We start from the raw sequence: 19369 nt of genomic DNA, 5'->3' as shown, positions 1-19369 counted from the left end.
CCAGCAAAAGCGCTGCAGCTTCAAAATTTGTTTAATTCAATCACGCATGTAGCTCACTGGGAATTAATACTATCATTTATGATGTGCCCTCAAGTGCAACTCTTCAAGATAAACGTTTTGCAAGACAGACTTTTAATCTTTTTCAAAGTTTATGGTTAATGAGAAAAGAATTTAACCTTGATGTCTAAAATTTCCCCGATTTCTTTCTTTCTCCCCTATTTTCAACCCTCCCTATATCCCTATCTGCAGTCTACAGACCTGAAGAGCTGCTTTAGGGACACAAAGGCCCTTGACAGGTACTAACAATGGGTCCCCCATCTGTGTTTTTCTCCTCCTTTTAAATCTAGTATATCAAGCGGTATCACAGAGATCTAGTTTGCTAGGCTGTGAGAGGAGCTGTTGGTAGAATTTCCAGATTCCTATCAACTTTTGTTCTAATTTGTACAGTCTATTACTTTTAAAGTGCTGATCTTCAGAGATTAGTCAGGCCCATATTGTAGGAAAACATTCAAAGGCCAAAACTCCTGCCATCCTATCAGATCTAACAGAGGCCTATATATTTGAAACAATATCTTCTTTTTGCAAACTTCTCCCTCTTTCTGTGACTAGATCATAGAAATGCTTTCTTTATATAATCACATTGAGAATTATAAAAGCATTAAAGAGAAACCCTACACGCTTTTGAAAGTTTTTCCCACACTTCCTAAATTGTCATGAATTTTTGTGCTTTTTTTCAACTGCTGCCTTAAATATCTCTAATTGTCTAATGTATTTTAAATGATAGATTGATATTTGAAATAGGGAAATATAAAACTTCTATAAAAACTTGCAATACCTTATTAAAAAGGTGGCTATTATCATTCTGTTACATACAAACAAACAAACAAAGAATAGCTGAATCCAGGGTAAATAGTGTCATGAGAAAATGGGACCTCAGCAAGTTGCACATATGAAAATATGGAAATATGATATGGACACAAGACACTTGGCTAAATCAAACTACCTCATAATATGGTAAGCCTTCATCTTTTTATGTTTAAGCGTGAGTCATCAAGGATAGAAACGGTTCCCACACCTACCAGGAATCCCTACCTAGAGCTAGTTATTGCCTGTTAGATACGTTCACTTGCCTGGCATACAGAAACATCAGAACACCCTACACCTCCCATAGATAGTTTTTGCCTGTTATATAGGTGTATACACCCTACACCTCCCACAGATAGTTTTTACCTGTTATATAGGTGTATACACCCTACACCTCCCACAGATAGTTTTTACCTGTTATATAGGTGTATACACCCTACACCTCCCACAGATAGTTTTTGCCTGTTATATAGGTGTATACACCCTACACCTCCCATAGATAGTTTTTGCCTGTTATATAGGTGTATACACCCTACACCTCCCACAGATAGTTTTTACCTGTTATATAGGTGTATACACTTACCTGGCATACATATACATCGGAACATCCCGGACAGATCCAGACAGGTTCCCTGATTCTGGCAGGGATTCGACTGACACTCGTTGATGTTGGTTTCACAGCGTGGTCCGGTGAATCCATTAACACAGTCACACTTAAAGCTGCCCGGGGTGTTAACGCAAGTCCCTCCATGCTCACATGGGGACACAGAACCTAAAACAATAGAAAGTTGTGAAAATAGTTGGTCTCTTTATATGTGTAAAATAAATAGCTAAAGGACAAGAATGGGCTTGTTGTAATTCTTGATCAATATAAATTATGCAAAAATAATGATCTTTGAATAAAAAGTATTAAAATATGATACAAAAAAACCCAGTAAAAACAGTATAATGTAAATGGTATCTATTTAATCAACACTAAAAATGTCTGCAATAGAAATTGAATATGAAATACAATGGCAAAGTAATAGGTTTTACTTTTTTTTAGGAAGCAGTTTTACCAGAAAGAATTCAGGGTCAGTAAAAATAGGCATCATTTTTCTTTCTTTCTAGTATGCCAAATAATTTTTTGTCATCATATATGTTGAATATCCCTATGTCCTTCTGACTGAATTTTCCCTACCTGAATAACACTCATCAATGTCCGACAAGCAATCTGTACCATTCCAACCATTGACACAACGACAATCATTGTCACGATTCTGGGACAAATTGACATCACCATCTGGGATCTCATTTTCTGGATAATTTTCCAAGAATTTGAAGTTTTTCTTCTTTTTTTTTGGTCTTTTTATTTAAGAGAATTTTATCTTGTTAGGAGTACAGGCAGACCAAGCTTCGAGTTGGAGTCAGATATTGTACAAGGGAGGCAACCTGTTGCTATCTGAGGAAGAGGAGTTACATCCCTTCGGTGAGGGGTAGAGACTATGTAAAGAGAGGACAGTACTCACTTTCATGGCACTCATTGACATCCATAGAGCAGTCATTTCCAGTCCAGCCTTTCTTACAAGAGCAGATAGGGTCTCCATTAATTGGGGAGGTTTCACAACTAGCCCCTTCATGACACGGGCTACTTGTGCATGCATCTTCCAAATGACAGCGCAGGCCTACGTAAGAGAATCACAGGCAAGGATGTAAGTCATGCAGTTACATGCAGAGTTCAGCAAGACAGGTTATGAGAGTATCAGATGTTGAAAGATACACTTAAAAAAAATTTCATGAAGAAATATAAGCCAAGTATTTTCATGCATGGAGGATATTTTGATTTAGTTTCCATTAAAGGAGAATATATTAAAATACATGAGCATTCAAAATTCTAAAATCATTTGCTAGGTAATGAAAGTAAAAATTCAGTATCACATAATTTTTTTTATCAGGTAATTTCTTTCCAAAAGGTTAGCTATGTGAACTAATTTGAGAATTCCATCATTTTTTACAACAATTTCATTTAAAATATCATTGCCATGAAAACGGCAGGAAGTGAGATGATACCTGTTTTTCCGTGAGGACAGTCGCAGTAGTAGTACCCCACTTTGTCGTGACATGTTCCCCCGTTATAACAAGGGTTGTCCTTACAGTCGTCGATGTTGATGCTGCAGTCCCTCCCCGTCCATCCGTTGACACAGATACACGTATAGTTTCCCACCGGGTGGTTCAGACATGTTGCTCCATTTTTACAAATATTGGGATAAAGTCGGCATTCATCCACATCCTTCTCACAGAATTGTCCTACAATCAATCATGTTATACAGAGCTTTGTTTTTACTTTTGTGTATGTTAGTGTTTCATTATTACATAGACATAAGCTATTAAGAATCATTAGATTTCTGAAGCACTATCAAATTTAAAGCATTTGATAAAGTATACATAATTTAAAGCATTTGATAAAGTATACATGCAACCTTTGACAACACATGTACTTGTATTAGTTTTATGAAATAAGATATCAAACTGCGAAATCAAAATTCATGAAAAAAAAAAAATGAAATCAAGGAAATAACAGGTACATGATTTCAAAAAAGGCCAAAATATGGAACACAAACCAAGCGGAAATCTAAGTATAATTGGTAAAAGGACTTCCTTTTCCTCATTGTGGTACTGTTACTACATTTTGTGACACTCTTTTTTGTGAGAAAATTTCATTGAAATAGATTGCTTGGTCTGACAAGTAATAATCTCACAACATACAAAAATAGGAAAAAATGTAAAACAAAAAGACACGTATACATGGTTATTTTCACCCTGTGTAATTTTTGCCCTTCTATACTTACAGTATTGCCCCATCTTGAATTTGCCCAAATACAGTTGTGTTTACAGATAGATATTTTGAGACATAGCTTGGATTCGCCGAGTTTTAAATTCGTCCATTCACAATGAGGGCAAAAGGGGCGAAAATAAAACAGGGGTGAATATTTCCCTGTATACAGTAGAGAAAAAAGGCAAGTAAAAATTGCAACTTTAAAATATAATTTTCAACAACAAATCTTAGATAGATTTGTAAATTCTTCCAACAAATAATATTTTGGCTTGAACTAGTAATATATATAAATAGTCCATTAAACCATGTAATGTCCACTGCAAGTTGTTTATCATGATGGAATAATCAAAACATTAGCTTAGTAGCAGTACTGATGTAACTAACTGTCATATAGTGTGGTGAACAGAGACCAGTCATTAGGTGTAGTACTTTGGGACACTCATGGATATTAGTAAGCATACTAATCAGTCTGTCAATAAAAGGCCACTCTCTCTGTAACCAGCCCCTAGCTAGCTGCCCCATGTCTTTTATATATGTCTCAAGAACAGAACAAGAAATTCAGACCCCGGTCTGGTCTAATGACCTCCGCTCAACAAGCCTTCATGTGGAGGAAATGGCACTTTGGACGTTTGACAAGTCATTGGGCAGGTAGGAACCTAAATGACCTCGTCATTGTTGTCAATGCATTGTGAACTGTGGGAGAATTCACCAAAATCTGGCCAAACAAAATCCCCTGTTCCCCTCGATGCCTTTTGTCCATTGTACTGGGGCATTTGAACAATTGTGGACTTTTCAAAATAACACATAAAAACGTTCCACATTTATCTTTGTCTGATTATTTAACTTGTACAAAAAAATTTCAGAGTCAATATGATTTTATATTTTTCAATCTTTCCAATCAAAAACCCTGTTGACTGCCTATTTCTTTCTTTCTTTACCGCAGGGTTTTTCTTGTTGTTACAATGACCTTATTTTGGATCTTCTCACACTAGAATTCCTTTTTAAATTTTCACCTGAAGAGAGCACCTGCCCTCTTTGTAAAGAATGATTTAGCAGTCAGACACTTCTGTATTCAATGATGCTCCGACACAAAACCCTTACTCTGATGATGTATTCAATAACATACGTCAATTAATATCAAAAAGCAGGGAATATCATAAGGCTTGCGAACTAATTTGCAAGATCATTCTTTCTAATGTTATTCAAAAACTCCTAACTTTAAGTACCAGTTTCTGCCCCCAATTGAGAAAAAATTTAATCTTTGTCCCCTCACTGACCATTGGACCATAGATAAGTTGTGGGTCCGAGAGCAAAGAATTCTCACTAGACTTCCCCACCTCCTCTACATATCTATGAATAAAGACAAAAAAAACAAGGGATATGCCCAGTTCATGCATACTTGTCCACATGTGAACTCTGTCAGTTCTGCAATCATAAATGTCAGAAGAACAGATGAAGACAAATGGATGTTAAGGCTTCAAAGAGTTCAGGGGACAGTGGTGTGTTTAGGTGTCTTCCTCTTAACCATATAAACATTTCCTATGTATCAAGATCCCATGATAATCAAGATTTATTCATCCAGATATAGAAATCATACATAACTAAATCAAATGAACAAAATCTTGAAACAACAAAATCCTGAGGAATATAAGATAACTGTAAATTCCTTATTTTACACGAGTACTTAACTCCACGATTTTGTTATTTTGTATCAAATCACAAGTCTATAAAATCACAAGCAACAATTTTTTGTTATAATATCATATAGTTCAAAACTGTCATAAAGATAAAAGTGAGATTTTAAAATCTGTGAGAGTTGCTTCTTGCGACTTTACGTGGATATTAATTCCTCACATTTAATAAGGAATCTATAGTATTACCTTGTTCTATTATTTTCCCTGGTTCCCCTACATTCAATTCAATATCTCTTCTTTAAGTACATGAAATGCTTTTTAATTGATTTGCACAGTGATGTATATTAGTATGTTTCACCAGTGTGACTTACCTGTCAGGGTAGGGGGACATTTACAGGTGTACGAGTTGACTTGGTCCACACAAGTTGACCCATTTGCACAACGACTATTCACGCAATCATCAACATTTGTCTCGCAGTGCATGCCCTGAAAACCTGTAACCACAGAAACAAAAAATTAAATTAATTAAACAGCGACATGTATAAAAGTAATAAATGTATATAATTTCTTAACTCATTGAAACATGTGTTATTTGGAGATAAGATTTAGATCTTTTATCGTCTATGGTTTTTGTTTTGTGTAGAGCTCTGGTTCTGCAAACAGTGCATGCTTCCAGATGCCTTTGACTATAAGGGTGTAGCCTTTAACTCAACAAGGCTACTCTGTAAGCCAAACCTTTACACGTTACCAGACCCTTTTTTCCCTTCAAAGCTCATTAGCTCTGTAATAACAGCAATTTTCTGTATTTTGGGAGCATTAATCAATTTAAAAATCAAATTAGTTGAACTCATTATCAAACAACGATAGCCATTTAACCTTTTTTACTGACTCTGGGAATCATGTTAAAGTACTGCACATTTTAAACATGCTACTATACTGTACATATGTATTGCCATCTAAAACCCTTAATGTGCCTTGCAAAACTTTTCTGCTAAATGCAGGACACCAAACAGGGGGCACAATTGATTATCAAACCTTGGGTTCCCAGGGGAAAGGTGTAGCTGTTTGCCAAACACCTCGTTTTCACACATTTCAAATGTTCAAATTGAATTTTATTTCCGTCGTTATACATAATGGATCAATTACACCTAGTTTATCCTAAATTCGAACAAATACAGGGTTTTTCTCTCCATTTATTGGCAAATAAAGACAGCGGTAAAAGAAAAGCTTTCAGCGTTTAACATTTCACAATGAAAGTGAATGTCTCCCATTGTGATGGTAACGTTTAAAGTTTTGGTAAAAATTTGGTCACCACTAAAATGTCATTTTATCAATATCAAAGAGCCGACATAAATCTAGAATAATACAAGTCAAACTCCAGTACAGACCAAACACACATTAAAAATGTCCACCTCCAAATCTATTTCTCTATCATCTCTGTTTGAGTAACAGATACCAAATAATTTCACACGAGTGTGAAACCATTAATCACATCTAGGTTATCAACTTAAAACCAAAATCTACCTTTACCAAAATTCTCTACAATGGCTGAAATTTCTGTCAAAATCAAAATAACAAAATAAAAGAAGGGGGAGGGGGAGACTCAACTTCAACTCACATATATTTGGTACAACTGTAATCTAAGACATTTTTTGGGGACAATACAATTCCCTGTTAGACTTGAGGAAACCTATTAAGAATACAATTTTTGAAAAATAAAATTTTTTGCTTCGTTTTATTGTCAATATTTGATTTTTATATCAAAAAGATTAAGAGCATCAAATTAGCGGGGTTTATTTGGGTCTGCAAATACTTGACAACTTCAATAAAGCTTCCTAATAGAGAATTAAGTGTTCTATTTTTACTGCAAACCTAAACATATGTTCAGAAAGACCATCTAGATGCAAACTGGGAAATCAGGGATTAATCTTTAAACTTTCATGTATTTAAGTAGTTCTCTACTAAGACGATTTCGTTGGCCATATCCCCAGCAGAACTGTTCACGGCTTAGCATTAGGGTATTATCGATCATTGCAGAAAACCCAGCAATAGGGCTACAGATTTAGTCTAGACAATAAGAAATGTACAAGCTTTTCCTTTACAAGTTATGAACTGTGTGTACAGTTTTACATGAGCCGTTTCTGGGACTTAAATCTCCCGCACTTTGAATCATTGTTTGCTAATCGTCCTTCGAGTGCCGATCTTTTCCTGATTTGTTTTAAGTGAGAGTGACATTCATCTCCTTTCCTTGATGAGATAATCTGAGCTCTACCGAATTTAATCACTAAGTACCAAACCGAAACTTCCATTTTCTTCTCTGAGAAAATTTCTCTAAGGGGGATTTACTAATAATCAACTTCAAAAGAAAATATTAATCATAAGTAAATATTGTGTAATTCACATTTCTCATCACAGCTCCTTCTCTTTGCAAATTCTACCCTGAGAAACACCGCTTAACTAGAATTACACTGCTGTTATGAAACCACATTGAACAGGCGAAAAGAGAAATTCTGGGTCAAGACACTTACTGGGTGATTGCAAATGATTGACTATTTCCCTTCAAACTTAAGTTGCTAATTTCAGAACTAACTCTACAACTTTTATAAATTTTAATTAATGAAAAAGTTTCCTTAAATTATTTTCGTTCTAAGAGCTGATCTCAGCGAGACTGACTTGGCTTGGGTAAAATATATGTACGATGAAGTTTACCAAGTCTCAGCATATAGCATCTTGTAATTTTGGAAATTTGGACAAACTTTGGTCTCTTGCATGGTAAAAATCAGGATATCTGAAAGTCTCATATATTTTGTTATCAAGGATACCTGTTTGCTATAATTCTACCTAGTTTTTTGCCATATTTACTGAATTATTTGATACGTCAATTTGAAATCTTTACATCTATAATAAGAAATCTGCACATATAAAGTATCAACCATCTAAAAACTAGTGAATGAACACAAAAATAAAACCCAAGACCTGAACTGGATTGATAAACTGACAATGAAACAATTCAAATGATGTTTAATTGTTGAGACATACAGGATATCCCAAACTTTACCACCATACGACACCAAAGTTTGGATCCTCGCTAAGCCAGATCTTTCCAAGATTACTGCTACTGCAATGCCAACCTATTTGATCAAATTTTCATTGAAATTAGGAAAAAAAATAACTTTTCAACCACAGAATCTGTTTGTACAGAAGTTTGATTGTCAAAAATATTGCAAAACTAGCTCAAAAATATTGCAAAATTCGTTTCAAAATTTATATCACTCGCGTACACTCACAATACCAACAAGTTTTATAAACACCTGTCATTCAATGTAAACTAAAAAAGAGACCTTGCAAGTTACAAATTAAACAGCTGTACTTTTCCACCAACTTTCACACGGCCCTCAGTGATGCCAACGTTTTTATTCCGATGCTCTTTTGAGCAAATCTGATATCATGAAATTTAAAAAGATCCTATTTAATCTGCATTTTTCCTTTATGTCTATGTGTGAGATTGAGAATGAGAATAATGTATAGAGAATGCATGTCTGGATCTGCAATCATTTTCCAGTGCACATGTAATATATGTCTGATAATTGCTGGACCCTGAGACAAGAGGGCTATCTCCATAAACCATGTATATGTCACACTTGTAGCCCATAAATCTGACAGGTTCATTCTATCTCATGTAGTAGCAATCTATTTTATATGTCAATTTATTCCTGATATATTGGCATACTGATGTAAAAAAACATCTTCTGCATTAGCATACTAAGAAGGTCTGGCCAAATATCAGTGCGAGTGGACATAAAAAAACTCAATGCTGTCACAGAAGAGGACCATGTGTTTCAAGCTTTAAATAAATACGCGAAAGTGACTTTTCCAATTTATAAAAACTCTTCACAATTTGATTGCAACACCTGCTAATGTGTTTCCCTGAAGTTTCAATACTCATCAATACCACCTATTGTTGTGACCTAACACCTCACCGATTATGAATTTGCTCCCCAATAATGGCACCCCACATCTTATCTAACTGTACCCCAAAGGCTTGCCCCGCAGTGTTGACACATAGCACATGACCATTGTAGGCGCCCAGCGCTGGGACCCACTCGTCCCCATCACGACTTTCAAGAGGAGACCTAGTATAACTAATTATCAACTCCTTCACTTGCTCACTGCTTTTTTAAGAGGAAGAAAATCGTTACAGAAAGAATTCACCTGTACAACATTACCTGACAACTTGGGACAATGGGCTTCTACCCATTGTGTGTTGCGGTAGACGGGATATCGTATATCTACAAAACTATGTAAAGGTGGGGCCGAGCTTTGGTGCAGATTTTGTGAGGGAGAGTTTTGATTACTTTCGTTATCGGTCTTCATGCCAGATCCCCTCCACCAGATAACCAGTTCACAGGCGATGACCCGCGGTGATTAAAACTCCTTTTGAAAATGTAGTCTTTGTTCTTACCTTATTTCTGAATAATTCAGATAAGAACAAATAAAATACCACACTTACAGAACAACAAAGATAAACAAAAACATTCATAAAACACAATTTACTGGTGTCAGGGGGTTGTTGAGTCAATACCCCATGATAAAGCATGGTCACTCTGGGATTTTACCTGCCTAACATTACAGTCATTCACTGTGGTGAGATAACTTTCTATCAGCTACCCTACAGGTTGTACCCAGGACATGATACAATTGTCAAAGGATGAGCACCAACACAATCAAGTGATAGCTTATATTTCATCAGGCAGAAGAAAAGGTTTAATGAAATGAATGAATTAGTTGCAGACAGTTGAATTTGATTACACCGCTCAGCCCATGGGAAAAATTTCACATCTGCAACAACCCAATTATTTCCCTCATAAACTACCCTAAACAGCCATTTAGGTTATTTAATCTATTTTCAAAAGGCATTTATCAAATGCCAAATCTCCTGAGAATGGGGAGAAGTATATATATATGATAAATGTGATAATCCAAACATTTCCTGTTCTTAAAACTAACAAACACACACTGGCCCGTCTTCTGTGATGTCCAGGCGTCACTGTTTATTTGTCCAGCCCCATCAGTGAGGAGGGAACAAGTGCTGAAGCAGGTCCTTCTTTCCATTTTTCCCATGACCACCTCCACTTGACTCTCTAATTACAAGCACATTTTGATGCCTTGATCTTTTTATTCCGCCAAATAACTGTGCATACCGATTCATGCAATCCCCCCTCATAACTCACCCGCCCAGCGGGGTCCTGCTTCAGGCAAGATTTTTTTTCAGCGTCTTAATTAGCGGCTTAAGTTTTTTCTCAAAATCACTGACTCCACGGTGTACCGGTACAAACTTCTTTACAAAAGTACACTTGGAGAAGAGTTGACACTGTGACCCTAGATTGGTTTTTCACAGGTCTTCTGATGGCTGGGGGACTTTCCCATGCCTTCAAGTCTGTCCATGATGATTAAAAAGTAACAGCCTCAAGTACTTAATCCTTTTTTTTCACAGCAAGAATCTTAGAGTACTGACCATAATTAGCAAAGTAGAGCAATTAACAGATCTAAAGAGTGTCAAAGTTTTGAGTTGTGTCTGTTATTAATACTCTCTATGAATAGGCCTGTATTCAATATGTGTGAAAAAGCAATTTCAAAATGTAATTAAATATGTGTCAAAGTAAACATAAGAAAAATAACTAATAAGACCAGGAGGAACTGGCAATTGAGAATTTATAAAATAATTAAACAGGAAATTCATTTTTTTGGCAGGAAGTATATAAACTCTGCATATTTCCAATTATTTTTCAAAAATTCCTGACAAGTTTCACAAAACTAGAAACCAGGGTCTACTGCCTTTAAAACAGCTGGTTTTCTTAATGTCATCCCAAACCCAAAGTCTGGTTTGAAATTAGCCAAAAGACACTGGTAGAAAGAAACAGTTACGGCAGAGAAATTCATCCCCAGTTTCCCACAGATATTGTTTTACAAAGCAACATGCTCAGCGTCAAGAAATCTGTGTCAAGAAAACAGTTGCCGCCAAAAAAGTTCCCAATCGCCACATCAAGCCCCCAACATTTGTAGATGTGTAACATATCGTCATTTGTAAGAACTCCGAGACTGCCACTTCTTGGAAGAACATAAAGACAGATTGAGAGATCTGATAAGATTCTTAATCATCAACTTCAATCAACATCAGTTTTAACATCACATTAAGAAAAAATATTACCACTTCACAAACATCTTTAAAGCTTTTTTCTTTATTGAATACTCCTAGAACTCTTTATAAATATAATGTAAATTTTCTGGAATATTTTGTAACAATAAAAAAAGAAATTGATTACGGTACTAATAATTCATATTTATTAATTAATCTCGTATTCAAGAGAATGATATGTTCTAAAATAAAGAGGATTTTTCCATGCAGCAAAAATTATATAAAAATATGATAAAGAATATTAATTTATGAAAAAGAAATGCATGGATCCAAAAATTGGGCCACCTTTTAAAGTTGTATTCATAAAACCTATTTCAATTCAAAATGGAAACTTTTAAATCAGCTCAATTAGCATTATTTATGGCATATAAAAATATTTTAGAATTTTCCATACTTACCAATGCATATCAGGAGCAGCAAGACAACCCACAAACTGGGTAATAAATTCTTAAATGTCGACATTTTTCCTCTCTAGAATTAAGTTCCCATGATTTCTCAATAGATATTGAAGACGGCGATAGTAAATGTTTGGGACTGTGCTACATGATATGAAGAAGAATTCTACAAGGGTGACAATGTTGGTCCGTGATTCATATCAAGCAGTCATGTAATCCCAGGGAATTACTGTGTCCAAATCTCTGATAGCTCCCCGAACTATTGATCAACACGGGACGACAAAATAGAAATCTCCCTGTGTACACAAAACTTTATGGCACTTCAGCTTGTTCCTCTCATAAAATATATATACTATAGTATGTTGCACTCTGAAATACTATCTAAGAATTAAAAAATTTCCTTTTTCTCTGCTCTACACACACACTGCAGTGTCAATCAAAGTCCTCGAGTGAGCCTATACATATAGCACCAGACACACTGATGATCCCACTCGCAGTGTTCACTAATCGAGCTGTAGTATTAATTGGCATTAATCACTCTGACAAACAAACCACTTCACAAGTCCACAGTAATTACTCCTCAATAGCAGTTGTCTGTGTAGAGATCAGTTCCACTCTAAGACCAGAGTCAGGGGTACACAGCTATACCCACTGCAATACAAACGCTACGCACTCCAGAGTTTTCCACTTGGCTGACAAATAGGTATTAAAGAGATTTGGTCACATGGCGGTAGACTGGATGTAGGGAGAATGTTTTTCTCTGTGTGCAGTATGATGGGAAATGTTTTGTGCTATTCAGCCAACCATTCAATGGGGCCCCACTCAATGGTTTGTGAGTGACTAACCATAAAATACAATAATAGGGGGTTGTAGTTGGGGTTCCAACAGGGAATTGTTATGTCATACAAGTGTTGTATAATTATTTGTTTATGGGCAGAATCTGTCAAACAGGGCATTAATCTATCAATTGGGTTATGCTGGGTTTTACTAGTATTTATCATTTACAAGTAAACCAGTTTGAAAACCAACCACAACAAAAAAAAAACCTTTTTGATAAAACATTCAAATTCTGTTTCTTATATTTAAAGATTCTAAAGTTAAAAACATTTCATTCCACATGGTACTTTTTTTTTGTCCATTGTGGACAACAATTTGCTCATGTTTAAAAATGTCTTCCTAGCATGGGAAAAAAAGGTGCATTGCCATTATTAAAACTCAAAATAATGGGCAAAGCTTTGTGGTAAATGGACATTATCTTAATTCAATATGCTCAGGTGTGGGTTTTTTTCTCTCGGTCACTAACAAGACAGAAGACAAGGGTCCTAGGGCACAAGTGTTTGTAACTGCCCGAGCTAAATGGACGGATGACCATTACGCTTACACAAGCGACACAGTTCCAGACAATTGAACACAATGATTTACTTACTGTATTGTTCAAGGCTTAATGGAAGTTCAGCCAAAAAGAGACAGTGCTTTTGTAGAGTTACTGTGAATTTTTGGTAATGGATTCTGTGTACAATGGACTGTTATTCATTAATTTGATTAAAGGATAAAGAAATGGATTTAGAATTCATTTTCCAAACCTGCACCATAGAAAACCATAAAACTTGATATTTTTCTTACTCATATACAATAAACTTTATTTTTTATCAGTGTTCTTGCAGAGGAAAAGTTCAGGTAAAAATATCTTTAACCTGAGAAATTCCAAATGGAGCCTTGTGAGAGGATTGATCTCCCCTGTTTTATGTGATCAGCTGATCTTATATGCCTTTCTTTTTTTAAACAACAAGTACCCTGTAAATTTACAATCATTTTATCTCTCGGTTCTGCATTATAATCTGAACATCAGCAATTAAATCAAGACAAATCCCTGCTTAGAGCTATCAATTTCTAGAACTCAGATTAAAGAAGACAAATAGAGTCTTGTAATTGATTTCCATGTCTAAGGAGGTTCGGGAGAGAGTTGACTATTGTTCCGAGCAGTCTAGAATAAATCTCGCCAGCGTCCCAGGTAAATACAGGTAATCACTGTTGAGAGGCCAGAGTTTACCAGTCTGTGTACAAAGTCTATACTGAGAGCTGCTAACAAAGCTCATTTTCTCTCACATCACCAACTCCAGAGCCAATAAACCATTGTCTCCCCAAAACAACTATTGAAGCTCATAAAAGACGATCATCGATTAAGCATTTCGAATTTCACTCTTAAGTGATGCATTATCATTTTCATTTATCTAGGAAAACTTGTTTTCATTAGGGCTTTGTTGATCTGATTGTAATCAATGTTTTATTTGATTTCAACACATCAGCCCCTGTTGTCAGAATAATATTGTTTGATTAATTAACCCGAGACTAAGAGTTGTCAGTGTTTAGAGGAAGTGCATTTCTTTAGAAAGCATTCACAAAGAACTAGGGCACAAATATGTACCTTGACTACAAAGAATGAATTTACATAAATTTGTCCTAAATCAACTGCTTACTGATTGTTAATTATTTGATGTTGTGAAAAGGAAACCTTATAATGGCCACACATAGGAACTGCATCAATATCATAGACTGTGGTGGAAAACCCTCTTTTTAGTCAGAGAATTAAACACTCTTAATTGAAAACTGATTTGATTAATTAAAATAGATTTTATTTCTGTTTTCCTTTGCTTTATCCCTTTTTTAAAAAAAAATCTCTGGGTGAAGAACAGCGAAATTCCCAATATCGTATCTGTTTAAATAGATCCAATGTGAAGCATTCAAATAAGCTGAATGCATAAAATGGAAAGATTGAATCTCAGCTCTAAGCCAAAGTTTGATAAATGTCAAAACACATAATCCCACTTTTACATGGAGGCCCATAATGCAATCAATATTTTTAATGATTTCTATGAAATTATTACAAAACTGCTCAAAAATCAATTCATCCCTCTTGGAGCTGCTGAATTGCTCCTGACTTCAGCTTCCACCTCTTGCAAATAAGTTTGCTCCGACAGAGACCTCATATTTTCCATCTTGTTAATATTCTCACCAAGGCAAAGCCAACAAGCCTGAGTGCACAGCTAAGAAATCTACCCCTAATTTTATTGTCACTTCTGCCTGGTCAGTAACCTTCATTTCCATGACAACTGATCATTTTATTCTAATTCGTTTTCAGCAAGTCTTCACTTCCTTAATAACTATATTTAAAGTTGAGACATTTTATATCCATTTCCCAGCTAATACATTTTCCCATAAAGAAACATTTTTAAGCTTTTGGGGTCTAAATGCATGGAGAGAGAGAGAGAGAGAGAGAGAGAGAGAGAGAGAGAGAGAGAGAGAGAGAGAGAGAGACTAATAAGCAACAAAAACATGGACTGGATTTACTACAGGAAAAGTTTCTCACAAATCCAAGTAGCATAAATATAAGAATGATCCCGGATTCTGAATTCTTTCAGCATGACCATGATTTATAGTATTTCAGTCACGATCTATGCAAACAATGCACCTTATTCACTGTGACCACTTTTGTAAAAGTACTATAAAACATTTTACAATCACACCAACACCAGGACATACCCATGAGTCTAGAGATTCAGCTTGAACATGATTCACCATACTTAGGAATTTCCTGTATTGTGCAAGATGACAAAACTGATAAAACAATAGAGTTACGATTTCACAGTAAAGAGATTCAAGATATAGCACAATTCTTCTATATCTATGCTAAAACTTGATGTCATCTCATCAACATTTATCGTTAATGAACACCTGCCCAAACCATTTATCTTTGTCAACATAATCAATCAGTATTTTAACCTGCTTGTATGTAGACAATTAAAACCTGATGCACATTCACATATGTATGCATACAGTTATAGTTATAATATAAATAAATATATGCTGTACAGGCACTTGAACCTATAACTGGCACATGGTACACGCCTACATGCAGACATCCGAATGTCAGCCTCTCCGACATAGTAATTGATTCTTGTGGCTTCATGCACTTGAATTTTACATTAACCTTGCCCAATACACACACAATATGCCTCAGTTTAACATATAAATTATGGCAAATCTTGTCCTCTATTTTACATGCACCAGCTTAACATTTTTTAGATCAAAAAGAATAATACAAATTGACTATCCTTGGACACAATTCACTGGTACCATATATGCCTTTTAAATTTAATTTGTTAGATACCAATAAATTAATACATATTATAATTTAACTTAATAAAATTTTTTTATCATTATCGGAATTAATAAATTGGCATGCTAATTGCACACTAAAATGTTCAACTTTTTATTTCATTGGCTATTTGAGTCTTGCATGTCATCTCATAGAGTTCGTAAACTCTTCAGAGATATGAAAGACATTCATTACATTGGTACTACAAAACAGTGTTAAACTTTTTGTGGTTTGTTTGGAATGCTTTTGAATTGTAAAATTCTTATGTAAAGCAAACAAGCTGTCATATCAATTCAACAATGCATTTAAATCATTTCTGCAAGTAGAAGTATTTTCTTTGAGTCACAGAAGCACTGGAATCAAAGCCTTCGTGAAGAGACAAATAAATTCTTTTAACTGTATATGATTGTCCCTAATCACTCGGCAAAGACTGATCCTTACACACAATATTTGGAGTAGTGACGCTCTTAGGGCAGCCCCCTTGGTTCGCGGACATTCAAACCTCTGTCAACATTTCAGGGTGTAAGTAAAAAGGGGATATTCAAATCGCAAATAAGCACCTGATTTAAACGAAGATTTCCTAATCATAGGCTATGTTCAAATTGATTTAGCAGTAGCCAGCCATGCACACAGTTCTTAAATAGAAGAAAATGAGACAATTAAATCTCATTCAAGACCCAAATATGCTTCGTGTTCAACAAAAGAATCTATACATAATGGCCAATATTTACACTACAGACAGACTTTAACAACTACAAATGAAAGAAAGAAACATAAAAAGATTTGAGAAAACACAGCATTCAGATGAATGATTTAAAGTTAGTGGCATTGTTACTGCATGGTCTGTATCTGCTGAACTGATATATTGGGTGTTTGTAGATATGTTTGGATCAACTGTGACCAATTTCCTTTCACAATTAAATGAAAACAAACTTGTCAATCTCTGGACAATGAAATAAAATCCCTTTATAATAATTGTCAATATCATTTTCTGAACTTTTTTTTCTTCACAATTCTTTTGTGATTTGTAGAATATTTATTTGCCTTCATTTTTCAATGATAAATTCATCACGTTTACAAAAAAATATTTACATCATTTAAATGGTACACAGAGAAGTTGTTCCTTTGAACTTCTTTTAAATTTCTAATAATGGAGGGGAAAATGATGCAATTCTAATATTGAATGTAATGCAACACAAACAGTCCCCTACAGAGATGAGAAAAACTTTCAAAGCATGCAGACCATAGGGCACAGGTGTTGTTATGGGACTGTAACTGATCTACCGGTTCTAGTCCTCATGCTGCTTTTCTTGCTGGTTCTTGCTGATGCTTATGCACACTCTTCACATCTATTTCTTTGTTGTTCACAGTGATTCATTTGCAGTAACTATCTTAATTTAAATCATTGTTCTGTGCAGTAAAACTGCACTACTTCCAATACCTTCTTCCTTTTTCCCTGCAGTATGACATTTTGCTGTGCCATACTCAGCATTATACTTCCTACAGTACTCTATTCCTAAAGTGCAGTGAATATGCACTACTTCAGAGTTCCCATATACCCTAAATAGCACACAGCTATATTGAGAGGTGTACTAGCTATATAGAGAGGTGTACTAGCTGTGCTGCTCTGCTCTTTCCTGGTACTGAACCTACCTGATTGACATATACACTGGTAGCTGAGACCTCCGGACGGGATGCAGGTGCCCCCATTTCTGCAGGGTGAAGGCTGACAGGGAACATACAGTTCCTCACAGTGTCTCCCGGTGTATTCTCTAGGACAGATGCACCTACAAATATATCATACAATTAGATTACCTAAACCACAATAACTACACAAGTCATGAAATTTTTTTAAATTTATTTTATTTTTTTTTTTCATCTGGGTGTTGATATATCATTTTCTTAAAGATAAAAAAACTAATCAAATAAGATAAGACCATGTAGTTTTATGGAGCGATCACACAGTAAATTTAGCATTCTTATTGCTGGCATTACATGGGAAGTGACTTTGTTCAAAGATCATCTGTACAATCAAAATTCCAGTACACATAGATATAAACTATTTCGCCAATATACTGTAAGGGCCTTGAAAGCTGACTCCACAATTGTTGCGATACCCCTATGTAACTCTGTATAAAGAGCTGAATATACACTCATCAAGATCTTAGAGATAAAGTCACCGCATTGCTGTCATAAACCCAAGTACATCAAAATTCTGACCCTGATTTAAATTCAAAATCAATAACTTTCCAAGTCTTCAAATACACTAAAAAATACACCACCAATATATCAATTACAAACTATACACATATGTAAAAGTTGAGCTGCAGGAAATGAACTGATTTTTGTGTAACTGATAAACAGCTGAAGTGTAGGGCCATTTATTAATTGATATATAGGTAATTTGTCAGGAAGCACCTGTCAAGCAGGGGAGGTAAGTACACTGGCCTGTGGCCAGAACGTGTCTCGTCCTATCATCATTGTCTTAGCTGTCAATCGATCAGTTCGAACTGTTCAGGCATTAAACACAAAAACAAACACCTGGGATAGGACAATTAGCAGTTCAAAATCAGTGGTCAGTGGACACAAGTGTAAATGTATAGTTCATAACCCAATGGATTCTCTAGTGGGTATTGGGCAAGGAATCCCCCTGGGTTCATGTAATTGCACTTGTTTACAAAAGCGGAAGATGATATAGTTTTTCATATTCAAACAAAATCTAATCAAGGATCAGAAAATCAACAAAACATATTCATTGCTTAACAAGGTAATTAATTTTCATAATAACCAATGCACAGCATCACTGGGATAAAAAGTCAGCGTTATACAAATCTGTTTCAAATAACAAAGACTTCCTGTAAATTATTCATTTAACCTCCTCAAATCATTGAACCACCGATGATCAAAAAGGCAAGATTTATCGATGCCATTATGGAACTGATTGCAAGATCAATAGAGCTATTTCTTTATTTGTTTGTGGAATTAGATGTGTCAGATTGCTTCAGATAACAGGCTACAAAGACTTCACACACAGGCAAGTCACATGACAGTCATCTGACCGAGCGTGCTGTGTGGCCAATCAGAGGGAGAGGGATGAACAGTTAAGCCTGGGATAATTTGAGTTGACACATGCAAAAACTATTCTACAAGGCTTTGCTGTAAAAGCCAGATTTGATCACATTTTTGTAAAAATTGACACTTATCTGACTTTTTGTCGATGAAAATAGATAGGAAAAATTTATTGATCAGAACTCAATAGTGGGCCAAACATCAAAACTAGGTTTAGCTAAGGATTACATTCTAAACACA

The 19369-nt window shown here is 35.3% G+C and overlaps 1 protein-coding gene across 3 annotated transcripts in view; it reads right to left on the bottom strand.

Moving 5' to 3' along the window:
* LOC105344250 (neurogenic locus Notch protein) overlaps window positions 1–19369 on the bottom strand; it is a 44642-nt gene that overhangs the window by 13763 nt on the left and 11510 nt on the right. Inside the window, exons 6-10 of one of the 3 annotated variants that reach the window (XM_011451978.4) lie at window positions 17714–17847; window positions 5685–5807; window positions 2914–3150; window positions 2045–2161; window positions 1448–1636 (exon numbers count right to left, since the gene is read on the bottom strand). In XM_011451978.4, coding sequence (XP_011450280.3) covers window positions 1448–1636; window positions 2045–2161; window positions 2914–3150; window positions 5685–5807; window positions 17714–17847 — 800 coding nt within the window. Of the gene's footprint in view, window positions 1–1447; window positions 1637–2044; window positions 2162–2372; window positions 2529–2913; window positions 3151–5684; window positions 5808–11907; window positions 12708–17713; window positions 17848–19369 lie in introns of those variants that run through there. The other 2 variants (XM_011451972.4, XM_011451989.4) reach the window with 2 other exon arrangements.

The sequence above is a fragment of the Magallana gigas genome, chromosome 2 (genome assembly GCF_963853765.1).
Source record: "Magallana gigas chromosome 2, xbMagGiga1.1, whole genome shotgun sequence".
In the NCBI taxonomy this organism is placed as follows: domain Eukaryota; kingdom Metazoa; phylum Mollusca; class Bivalvia; order Ostreida; family Ostreidae; genus Magallana; species Magallana gigas.
The sequence above is the reverse complement of the archived record's forward strand: the minus strand, read 5'-3'. Positions and strand labels throughout refer to the sequence as shown.